This window comes from Elephas maximus, chromosome 10, assembly GCF_024166365.1.
Source record: "Elephas maximus indicus isolate mEleMax1 chromosome 10, mEleMax1 primary haplotype, whole genome shotgun sequence".
NCBI classification, from domain to species: Eukaryota; Metazoa; Chordata; class Mammalia; order Proboscidea; family Elephantidae; genus Elephas; species Elephas maximus.
This window is the reverse complement of record NC_064828.1, coordinates 86793751-86805983: the sequence shown is the minus strand read 5'-3', so window position 1 is coordinate 86805983 and position 12233 is coordinate 86793751. Positions and strand designations below refer to the sequence as shown.

The 12233-nt window shown below is 39.3% G+C and overlaps 1 protein-coding gene across 1 annotated transcript in view; it reads right to left on the bottom strand.

Annotated features, from left to right (window-relative positions):
- LIN52 (lin-52 DREAM MuvB core complex component) overlaps positions 1 to 12233 on the bottom strand; it is a 125551-nt gene that overhangs the window by 112793 nt on the left and 525 nt on the right. Inside the window, exons 2-3 of the mRNA XM_049899066.1 lie at positions 4182 to 4256; positions 2458 to 2495 (exon numbers count right to left, since the gene is read on the bottom strand). Of these exons, the coding sequence (XP_049755023.1) occupies positions 2458 to 2495; positions 4182 to 4256 (113 nt within the window). The remainder of the gene's footprint in view (positions 1 to 2457; positions 2496 to 4181; positions 4257 to 12233) is intronic.

Below are 12233 nucleotides of genomic sequence, written 5' to 3'. Positions count from 1 at the left end.
TAATCAGATTTTGAGAATGCACCATGCTCTGAAAGTTCAAAAAAAGAAAAAAATTATATTTAAGGAGCCCTGGTGGCCCAGGGATTAAGCGCTCAGCTGCTAACAGAAAGGTCAGCAGTTTGCATCCACCAGCCGCTCCACAGGAGAAAGATGTGGCAGTTTGCTTTCGTAAAGATTACAGCCTTAGAAACTCTATGGGGCAGTTCTACTCTGTCCTACAGGGTACTCTATCTGTCGGAATCAAGTTGACGGCAACAGGCAATATTTAAAACTTAAAATATTTAGTTGTAATCAAATATAATTAACTTAACTGAAAACTAAGTCTAAATGAAAATGGAAGAAAATTAAATCAGGTATTGTGACCTGAATCTATTAGATAAAAGGTGATGTAGTGATAATGGTTACCATATATTGTTTATCACGACCTATGCAATATGTGAAGTGTTTTACATGCATTATGGCATTTTATCCTTCTAAGAATCCTGTGACACAGTTTTGGACAAGAAAACTAAGGCTCAAAATGTTAAGAAACTTGTTCAAGTCACAGACAGTTAAGTACAAGCAGTCCTCGGATTACAAATGAGTTGTTCCTAAATTTGTCTTTAAGTTGAATTTGTATGTAAATTGAAACAGTTAGGTACGGTTTTTATCTAATGTCAGTTACTCAAATGTTTGTTTTAGTATGTAAGTATTTTATACCTTTCTATGCATAAAAAGGAAATCCTAGTGGCATAGTGGTTAAGAGCTACGGCTGCTAACCAAAAGGTTGGCAGTTCGAATCCACCAGGCGCTCCCTGGAAACTCTGTGGGGCAGTTCTGCTCTGTCCTATAGGGTTGCTATGAGTTGCAATCGACTCGATGGCAACAGGTTTGATTTTTGTTTTTTATGCATAAAAAAAATAAACACTTCAAGATATACTAAAACATCGTTAACATGATAATACAGTAACAATAATAATGTTTTGATGCATGGAGCAAATTAGCGCCCATTCGTTATCACAAACCATTGTATTACTTTGTATTTTTAATATAATAGGCTTTACAGGGGTTGGTTCGCAAGTAGGGGTTGTTTCATAACCCAGGGACAGTCTGCAGCAGAGGCAGGACTCAAAGCTAGGTGCGTCTAACTCCAAAGCCCTATGCCTTATTGCACTCTTCTGCTTCAGCCTTACTGAAGGGTCAAGGAGTACAGGCTCGTTTTCATACAATGCTAGCTCTCGAAAAAAAATGACAGGCTATAAAGCCAGCCTACCTCTGAACAAATACTCGCATGGGATCTAAAAGCCACAGGCCCAGAGAGGTCTTACTGTTTAACTCAGCCCTTTAACTCCAAATAGCAAGTAGAGAATACTATCAGTATAGAGATCTATACTACAAATCCCCAACAGCATGGTTTAATAGAAAGAGCATGAGCTTTGGAATCAGGAAGACTTGGGTTCAAATCCTGGCTCTGTCACTTATTAGGTCTTTGGTGAGTAACTTAACTTCCAAGTTTCTCTGCAAGTTAGTGCTTTTACCAGTGGGCTCAAATGCTTCTAAGTATGGTGTTAAGAGTATAACCAATAAAAACCAACCCACTGCCACTGAGTCAGCTCTGACTCATAGCGATCATATAGGACAGAGTAGAAATGCCCCATTGGGTTTCCAAGGAACAGCTGGTGGATTTGAGCTGCCTGCCTTTTGATTAGTAGTGGAGTTCTTAACCACTGTGCCACCAGGGCTCTGTTAAGAGTATGACTCTAGTAATTAGACTTTTGGGTTCAAAGCCTATAACTTTGTGCAACCTCTCTGTGCATACATCCTTGTCTATAAAACGAGGAATAATAATAGCATATATATATTATGGTTTTGTGAAGATTAAATAATCTAATATATCTAAAGTGCTTAGAATAGTACCTGGCACATGGTAAACATTATGTTGCGTTAACTAATATTATCATCATCACTTTCTCCTCATTGTGAGAATATATAAAAGAACATATTTACAATATCTAGCACAATGCCTACTGCCCTGGAAATGAAAAAGTCTGTGATTCTAACAGATGTCTTCCTTCAGGTTCCCAATGGATCACTGAGAAATTTCAAGATCCTCTGAGGAAGTATAAATTGAGGTCATAACGTGCCACATAAACAAAAGAGATTCAAAATTAGAATTTGGGCAAAAAGAAATACTGGTGTTACATTCAATATCTCAACTGCCTTACCTTAAAAGCTTTGAAGCTGAGAAAAAGTAGTTAATAAACAAAGGTCAAAACACCAAAATAGAGCATTTGGACACAGGAAGAAAGTATCACCAATTAACATGATGATTAATGTAAACAGACTTCCAGGGCTGCAGTTACTAAATGATCTGAAGGCTATGATATTATCCTTGAAAATAAGGAAATAAGAGATTTGAGCTTTTAACCAGGAGCAAAACTTTGGATAACCTTATTAGGTAAGCAAGATATTACTTACGCTTTTGAAGGAAGCTGCAAATTCAGCAACACCTGGTACTAAAAAGAAAGAAAAAATCATTCATTCAATTAATATTTGAGTGCCTTAGGCATAAAGGTTTCAAATAATAAGAAAACAGCCTTGCCCTCAAGGACCTTAGAGTCTGGAAGAGGAGAGAGAGCAAATCAGTAACTATAATATTGTTTAAGCTCCAAGAAAGAGACTGGGTGCTATGGGAAGAGAAACAATGGAAACCTAAATCAGACCAAAGAGTCAGGAAAAGCTTCTCAGAGAAAAGGAAGCTTCAACTGAACCTTAAAGGACCAGAAGTTAGCCAAATGGGAGGGTAGGGAGATACTATCTCTTACTAGAAAGTTTAGGTCAGATTTCCTTTTTAGGCATGCTGCTCTTTCAATCCAATTATTTATTTAAAATCTCATAGCAATAATCACATTAAAGAGCAGAAAAATAAAAATCAGATGCTTAAAAGAAATACAAACTAAAAATAATAAAGATTAGTTAACATCCAATAACGCTGAGTTTGTGAGGAAACAAACACTCTCATACAGTTATTTTATTCCATGTAAACAAAGATATGTGCATGGATATCCACTGTTAAATTGTTTGTAAAATAAAAACTGGATATGACTTAGGTTTGCAAGCAGAGTATGAATACATAAACTATGGTTTATCTATACAACAAAATACAACAATATATATAGCTCTACTTTATTCTTTTCAATGGTTGCATACCCACCCACTGCAGTGGGGCCAATGCTGACCCGTAGCAACCCCATAGGGTTTCCAAGGCTGTAAACCTCTATGGAAGCAGACTGCCACATCTTTCTCCCAAGGAGCCACAGGTAGTTTCGAACTGTGGACCTTTCAAGTTGATTCCAACTCATTCTGACTATAGGATTGCTGAGTTGGAATCGACTTGACTATGTAACCACTTAAAAGAATGAAGTATATCTACAAGTGCTGTTGGGTGTCCTCGAGTCAATTTCGACTCACAGCAACCCCACATAACCAAGTAGAACTGCCTCATAGGGTTTTCTAGGCTGTAATCTTTACGGGAACAGATCACCAGGTCTTTCTCCTGAGGAGCCACTGGGTGGGTTCAAAGCCCCAACCTTTTGGTTAGCAGCCAAGCACTTAACCGTTGCACAACCAGGGCTCCGCAGATCTATATGTATACCAACGTGAAGACCTCTGTTAATAAATTGCTATGTGGAATAAGTTAAGCTAGAGATCATGTATATATGACCCTATCATTATACCAAACTCTCCATCTACTTTGGAAACCTTGGTGGCATAGTGGTTAAGAGTTACGACTGCTAGCCAAAAGGTCAGCAGTTCAAATCCACTAGGTGCTCCTTGGAAACCCTACGGGCAGTTCTACTCTGCCTTGTAAGGTCGCTATGAGTCAGCATCGACTGGATAGTGATGGGGTTTTTTGGATCCACATACTTTAAAATATATTTATTTGCTTAACTGTATACAGCAAAAGTAAAAAGTAGTAATTTTTTTAAAGGCTTCCTATCATTTCCTGAGTCATAATGTGTTCTGAAAAAATTAAATACCAAACAACTATCCTTAACACTGGACCACAGAATTCAGTCAGGTCTCTTCCCTTTGAGGTAAAATAAAAACTTTACAGTTAAATGATACCTTTTCAAAAATCTCCTTCAAAGGAGCACTGGTTCTCCAGTGTGAATTCTGATGTTAACAAACCAAAAACTTACACTGTTCAGGCCAAAGGTCTGGTGAGGCACGGTCAAGTTTTTCAAAACTTAGCAAAGATGCTTCCAGATCTGTCCCTAGAACAAAACATCCAAATGAGCCAAGAAGAGACAAAACACATTCATTTGTATTTTATGACACTTCACTCTCAAAAGAACATAACAAACTGGAACACTCATCTGGAAGTCCAGAGGCGTGAGCTCTATAATTACTGATGTTACTGAGCCATGATGTAACACAAATAAAGCATTCTCCCTCATCAAACCTCACTTTTCCAATCTCTGAAAACGGGAATAATATTTTACTGGAGTGAAAGAGAAATGAGTATCAACAAGCCCACCTACATTTTCACTCAAACTCTTGGACTTTCCTCCAATTACAATCAACTGAGTATCACTGCTTCCATGAAAGACAAACTCCTCTCCTAGGACTCTCATGCCATCTTCTCTTGTTTTGTCAGGAATGTCATCTTGTATAATCAATCTACTCTCTCCTGCACCATCAGTTTCTACCTTCTCTACTAGCTCATACTCAACAGCAAGCAAGCCTGCTTCAGAATTTTCTTTCTTTAAAACAACTCTCCCTCGACTCCATGACCTCCTCCACACATCCTTCACGACGAAAGCTTTTGTTTATCCCACCGTCTTCACTTAATCTCCACACTCTCTCAGCCTACAACAATCAGGTTTCTGTCCTTACATACACACAGAAACAGCTCTTGTCAAGGTCATCTATGACCTGTTACTAAATCCAGGGGCCATTCATTTCTCTATTCTCTTTGCAGCATACACACGCTGACCACTCTCCTTGAAACAGTCCACTCCCAGCTTCTATTAAATCACTCTGCTGGTTTTTTTTCTCTCTCCTAGCTCTTCTTCTTCAGTCTCCTCCTCTACCCAGGTCCCATTTTCGCTAGCTCCACTCACTACCTCAAGCCTCTTAAGGAGATCTCATCTAGTCCCACAGCCTTTACCATCATCTACATGCCAATGACTCCATATTTATGTTTCCACTTCCAAATTTCCCTTCCTCTGAACTTTAGAATTATATATTTTACATGTCCAAGTGGCTATTAGATATCTCTCTCCATTTGCATGTGTGAAAAACCCCTTAAACCTAATAGATTCAAAACCATACTCTCTCCCAGTCTTCCCCATCTCAAGAAATAGCACCACCATGAACCCCAATTCTCGAACCAAAAACCTAAATGTCATTCTTCATGCCTCTCTTTCCTGTACCCTCCCACAAGCAATCCATCAGTAAATCCAGTAGTTTCTATCTCCAAAATACATCCTGAAACCATGTTAGTCCAAGGAACCATCACTTCTCTCTTAGACTGTATCAATAGCCTCTAAACAGTTCTCCCCACTTCTGTTCTCACCCTCCCCACCCTAAAGCTATTCTCCACAAAGCAGCCAGAACTGATTTTTTTTTTTTAATGCCAATCAGTTCATGTCACTCTCCAGCTTAAAGAATTTCTTCTAGCTTCAGGACTTCTTCCCACCCAGCTAAATCTGTGGATGTATATTTACCATGCCTTATAAAATCCTACATGATCTAGCCCCTGCCTAATTCTTTGACACCATCTCCCTTCCACTCTTCCCCAGTACACATTAGGTGCTCAGTATTAACAACAACTATAGTCAACATTTGTTGAGTACTTATAGTGGGCTCATTATGGTAACTAGTTGCAAAAAGTAGTTTATTTAACGCGATAAACAGTGATTCTTGGCAGTTTCTGAGTAAGTCACATCTTGGAAATCTGGGGGGAAAAAAAACTATAGACTCACTCGCTTCCTACAAGGAAGACCAGTTAATATGACTATTATTCAAATTTATGCACCAACCACTAATGCCAAATATGAAGAAAATTGAAGATTTTTACCAACTTCCGCAGGCTGGAATTAATCAAAGATGCAATCAAGATGCATTGGTAATTATTGGTGTTTGGAATGTGAAAGTCGGAAACAAAGAAGGATCAGTAGTTGGAAAACATGGCCTTGGTGAAAGAAACCCCAGAGATCACCCAACAGAATTTTGCAAGATTAACAACTTATTCATAGCAAATGCCTGCTTTCGCCAATATAAACAGCGACTATACACATGAACCTCACCAGATGGAATGCACAGGAAATCAAATCGACTACATCCGTGGAAAGGGACAACGGAGAAGCTCAGTATCAGTCAGAACAAGGCCAGGTGCTGACTGCAGAACAGACCATCAAGTGCTCATACGCCAAGTTCAAGTTGAAGATGAAGAAAATTAAAACAAGTCCATGAGAGCCAAAGTAGAACCTTGAATATATCCCACCTGGATTTAGAGACTATCTCAAGAAAAGATCTGACACACTGAACACTGTCATGGATTGAATTATGTTCCCCAAAAATATATGTATCAATTTGGCTAGGTCATGATTCCCAGTATTACGTGATTGTCCACCATTTTGCCATTTGATGTGATTTTTCTTATGCGTTGTAAATCCTATCTCTATGATGTTGAAGAGAATTGGATTAGTGCCAGTTACGCTAATGAGGAAAGACTCCATCTACAAGATTGGATTGTGTCTTGAACCAATCTCTTTTGAGATATAAAAGAGAGAAGCAAGCAGAGAGACATGGGGACTTCATACCACCAAGAAAGCAGAGACAGGAGCGGAGCACATCCTTTGGACCTGAGGTTCCTGCACGGAGAAGCTCATAGACCAAGGCAAGATTGATGACAAAGACCTTCCTTCAGAGCCGACAGAAAGAGAAAGTCTTCCCCTGGAGCTGGCACCCTGAATTTGGACTTCTAGCCTACTAGGCTGTGAGAGAATAAACGTCTGTTTGTTAAAAACACCCACTTGTGGTATTTCTGTTATAGTAGTACTAGGTAACTAAGACAAACACTACTGACCAAAGACCAGAAGAGTTGTGGGATAACATCAAGGACATCATACATGAAGAAAGCAAAAGGTCACTAAAAAGACAGGAAAGAAAGAAAAGACCAAAATAGATATCGGAAGAGACTCTGAAACCTGCTCTTGAACATACAGTAGCTAAAGCGAAGAGCAGAAATGCTGAAGTAAAAGAGCTGAACAGAATACAAAGTATTATAGTAAGATGTGCAAAGCCCTGGTGTTAGAAAACCAAAAGGGAACACATTCAGCATTTCTCAAGATAAAAGAACTGAAGAAAAAATTCAGGCCTTGAGTTGCAATACTGAAGGATTCTATGGACAAAAGTGAGCCCTGGTAGCACAGCGGTTAAGAGCTCTGCTGCTAACCAAAAGGTCGGCAGTTCGAATCCACCAGCCACTCATTGGAAACCCTATGGGGCAGTTCTATGCTGTCCTATAGGGTCATTACGATTTGGAATTGACTCGGCGGCAACAGGATTTCGTTTTGTGGGCAAGATAATGAAATATGCAGGAAGCATCAAAAGAAGATGGGAAGAATACATAGTCACTGTACCAAAAAGAATTGGTCAACATTCAATCACTTCAGGAGGAAGCATATGATCAAGAACCGATGGTATTGAAGGAAGAAGTCCAAGCTGAACTGAAGGCATTGGCAAAAAACAATGCTCCAGGAACTGACAGGATACTAATTGAGATGTTTCAACAAACAGATGCAATGCTGGAAGTGCTCACTCGTCTATGCCAACAAATTTGGAAAACAACTACCTAGCCAACCGACTGGAAGAGATCCACATTCATGTCCATTCCAAAGAAAGGTGATCCAACAGAATGCGGAAATTATCAAACAACATCATTAGTATCATACACAAGTAAAATTTTACTGAAGATAATTCAAAAATGGTTGCAACTGATTTGTTACTAGATAAGAACTACTTTAAGTGAAGGGAAGGACGATACTCAATACAGGGAAGGTCAGCTCAACTGGACTGGACCAAAAGCAAAGAAGTTTCCTGGATAAACTCAATGCTTCGAAGGTCAGTGGAGCAAGGGTGGGGGTTTGGGGACTATAGTTTAAGGGGACTTCTAAGTCAATTGGCAAAATAAATTCTATAATGAAAACATTCTGCATCCCACTTTGAAGTGTGGCATCTGGGGTCTTAATATGCTAACAAGCAACCATCTAAGATGCATCAATTTGTCTCAACCCATCTGGATCAAAGGAGAATGAAGAACACCAAGGTCACACGATAACTATGAGCCCAAGAGACAGAAAGGGCCACATGAACTAAAGACTTATATCATCCTGAGACCAGAAGAACTAGATGGTTCCTGGCCACAACCAATGACTGCCCTGACAGGGAGCACAACAGAGAACCCCTGAGGGAGCAGGAGAACAGTGGGATGCAGACCCCAAATTCTCATAAAAAGACCAGACTTAATGGTCTGACTGAGACTAGAAGAATCCCGGCAGTCATGGTCCCCAAACCTTCTGTTGGCCCAGGACAGGAACCATTCCCGAAGACAACTCATCAGACATGGAAGGGACTGGACAATGGGTTGGAGAGAGATGCTGATGAAGAGTGAGCTACTTGTATCAAGTGGACACTTGAGACTGTGTTGGCATCTCCTGTCTGGAGGGGAGATGGGAGGGTAGAGAGGGTTAGAAACTGGCAAAACGGTCACGAAAGGAGAGACTGGAAGGAGGGCGTGGGCTGACTCATTAGGGGGAGAGTAAATGGGAGTATGCAGTAAGGTGTATATAAGCTTTTATGTGACAGACTGACTTGATTTGTAAACTTTCACTTAAAGCACAATAAAAATTATTAAAAAAAAAAAAAAAAATGGTTGCAGCAGTACATTGACAGGGAACTACCAGAAATTCAAGCCGGATTCAGAAGAGGGCATATAATAAGGGTATCATTGCTGATGTCAGATGGATCTTGGCTGAAAACAGAGAATACCAGAAAGATTTTTACCTGTGTTTTATTGATTATGCAAAGGCATTCAACCGTGTGGATCATAACAAATTATGGATAACATTGTGAAGAATGGGAATTCCAGAGCACTTAATTGTTCATTCAGAATCCAGACCATAGAGCACAGGCCAAGAGGCAGCCATTTGAACAGAACAAGGGGATACTGTGGGGTTTAAAATCAGGAAAGGTGTGTGTCAGGGTTGTATCCTTTCACCATGCTCATTCAATCTGTATGCTGGGCAAATAATCCGAGGAGCTGGTCTGTTTGAAGAAGAATGTGGCATCGGGATTGGAGGAAGACTCATTAGCAACCTGTGATATGAAGATGACACAATCTTGCTTGTTGAAAGTGAAGAGGACTTGAAGCACTTACTGATGAAGATCAAAGACTACAACCTTCAGTATGGATTACACCTCAACATAAAAAAAACAAAAATCCTCACAACTGGACCAATAAGCAATATGATAAAAGGAGAAATGATTGATGTTGCCAAAGATTTCATTTTACTTAGGTCCACAATCAACTCCCATGAGGCAGCAGTCAAGAAGTCAAACGATGTTTTCCATTTGGCAAATGTGCTGCAAAAGACCTCTTTAAAGTGTTCAAAAGCAAAGGTGTCACTCTGAAGACTAAGGTGCACCTGAACCACGCCATGGTATCTTCAATCACCTCATACGCATTATTGCGAGGATGGCGCATGACCAGGCAGTGTTTCGTTCTGCTGTACACAGGGTCTGAACTGACTCAACAACACCTAATATATGCATGTGAAAGCTGGGGAATGAATAAGAAAGACCAAAGAATTGATGCATTTGAATTACAGTGTTGGTGACAAATACTGAGTATACCATTGATTGCTGGAAAAATAAACAAGTCTGTCTCAGAGGAAGTACAGCCAGAATGCTTCTTAGAAGCGAGGATGGAGACATCATCTCACATACTTTGGACATGTTATCAGGAGGGACCAATCCCTGGAGAAGGACATCAGGCTTGGTAAAGTTGAGGGTCAGTAAAAAAAAGAGGAAGACCCTCAATGAGACAGACTGACACAGGAGCTGCAACAGTGGCCTCAAAGATGGCAGTGACTGTGAGGATGGCACAGGACTGTGTAGTGTTTTGTTCTACTGTATATAGCGTCACTATGAGTAGGAACCGGCTGGATGGCACCTAACAACAACAACAAATGTATGTACAAATACATACACACACATATATAATATTTTTAAACATGTACTTTTCTCTAAACCAAATATTTTCGGGGAATTTCTGATGGTATTGTAATTGGTAAAGAGCTCAAATGTAATGAATTGCCTTAACTAAAGCATCCAGAAATGGTTTAAAAAAAAAAAGCTGTAACACAAAATGCAAACTTTCAAATTCCCAAAAACATTATTAATGGGAAGCTCAACCACAATAAAATAAACTTATTGGCGGTGGGTTCCACAATAATCAAAGGTGGTTTTATGACACTACAGTCTGTGGCATTATTCAGACTCTGCTGTGACTCTTACTTTCATAATAAGTAATTAAATGGCTTTATTTGGATTTCAACTTTCTTCTTTTCAAAGACTCAGCAAATGTATAACTTAAAAAGATGAAAGATTAAACAGTACATACTTATTTTCAAATCAGCATTATCTGAATTAAAATTTAAAGACAGAGACAGGTGGAACACTAAAAATAGAAATGAGAGAGCTGTAGGCAGTTGGATTTTTTTTGACGCAATGCTTATTTAGAAGCAGAATTTAAATTCAAAGTGTTCAACTTGATGTTGTCAGATTAAAAAGAAAAGGGCTGAAAAAGGTGGAATTCTGTAAGAAATCAGAATGGAAACTTGTAAAAATCAAGTAACCACAGAGATGGTTGGATGACCAAAGGGGGAAAAAAAAATTTCAAATACTCTTCCTGGCCTAAGAAAGAAAAAAATTAAGACAGGGAATTATCAAAAAAGGGACACAGCTCTGAAATCTCAAAAACGTATAAAAACAAGGTAGTAATAAACTAAAAATTTTAATAGCAATTATTTCTACTTCTATCGCTTAGCTGACTTTTTAAATGCCTCTCTTTTCTGGGAGAAGAAAGACATTTTAGCAAGAGAGCATCCAGGCAGGAGATTCTCTTCTGACCCATAATTTCTTATACAATAGGTACCTGTGCTCAAAAACATACGATTTTCCACCAGGTAATGTATTATTTATGCATACATATAATCATTCAATAAGTATCAATTGAAGGCTTACCGACTGCCAAGCACTGTGCTAAAAACCCTGGGATACCACTGTGAATAAAACTGAGTTGTCATTTATAATTCAGCGAGAAAGAGGAAAATTAACAGAGTAACTATGTTGACAATGAAGGATGAAGTATACTGAGGTGCTGAATAATGGTGGAGAGGGGCAACTCCACATACTGCGGTCTAGGAAAACCTCTCTGAGAAGGGACATCTACGATGACACCTGAAACTGAAAAAGTGTTTACATGTTTCGTTCATCTTTTTTGTCTCCCAAAGAATCTAACATTGTGCCTTTCATATTGTAGATACCCGACATACTTTCTCTCCTGGCCTCAATTTTCTCATTCTTAATATCATGAACTTCCAAGATTCCTTCCAAACACAATGTGTTTGTGAGAGAGGGAAAAACTACATCTCAGTGAAATCGGCGGTAAAAGCAAAAATGAAGTGAGTTAAAAATCTCTGCAAGAACGTGAATTTACGTAAGTGTAGGAGGGACAATTCAGAAAAGGAGGATGAGAACGGCTGCACAATTTGAAGAATGTAATCGGTGTCACTGAACTGCCCATGTTGAAATTGCTGAATTGGTATACGTGTTGTTGCGTATATTTTCAACAACAACAACAAATCACTGCAAGACCCTAACTCTCTTAAGCAGAACCAACGCAAAAGCATGTGGGTATGAAAAAACCACAAAACTGCTACCTGAGATGACCTGCATCTTAGACAACACATAAACAGAAACAACTGTTCATTTACTCGGCGTGAGGAACCAATAATACCTACAGATGAAGAGAGGCTGCGACGTGTGCAAAACCACACCAAATAGCTCAATTCGCATTCTCCTCAGGACTTTAATGGCGAGGGGCCAAGAAGGTCCCCGGCTTTTCTTGCCACCGGAGCAACTGTCCCAATCTGAGGGAACGGGAGAGAATCACGTTTCTC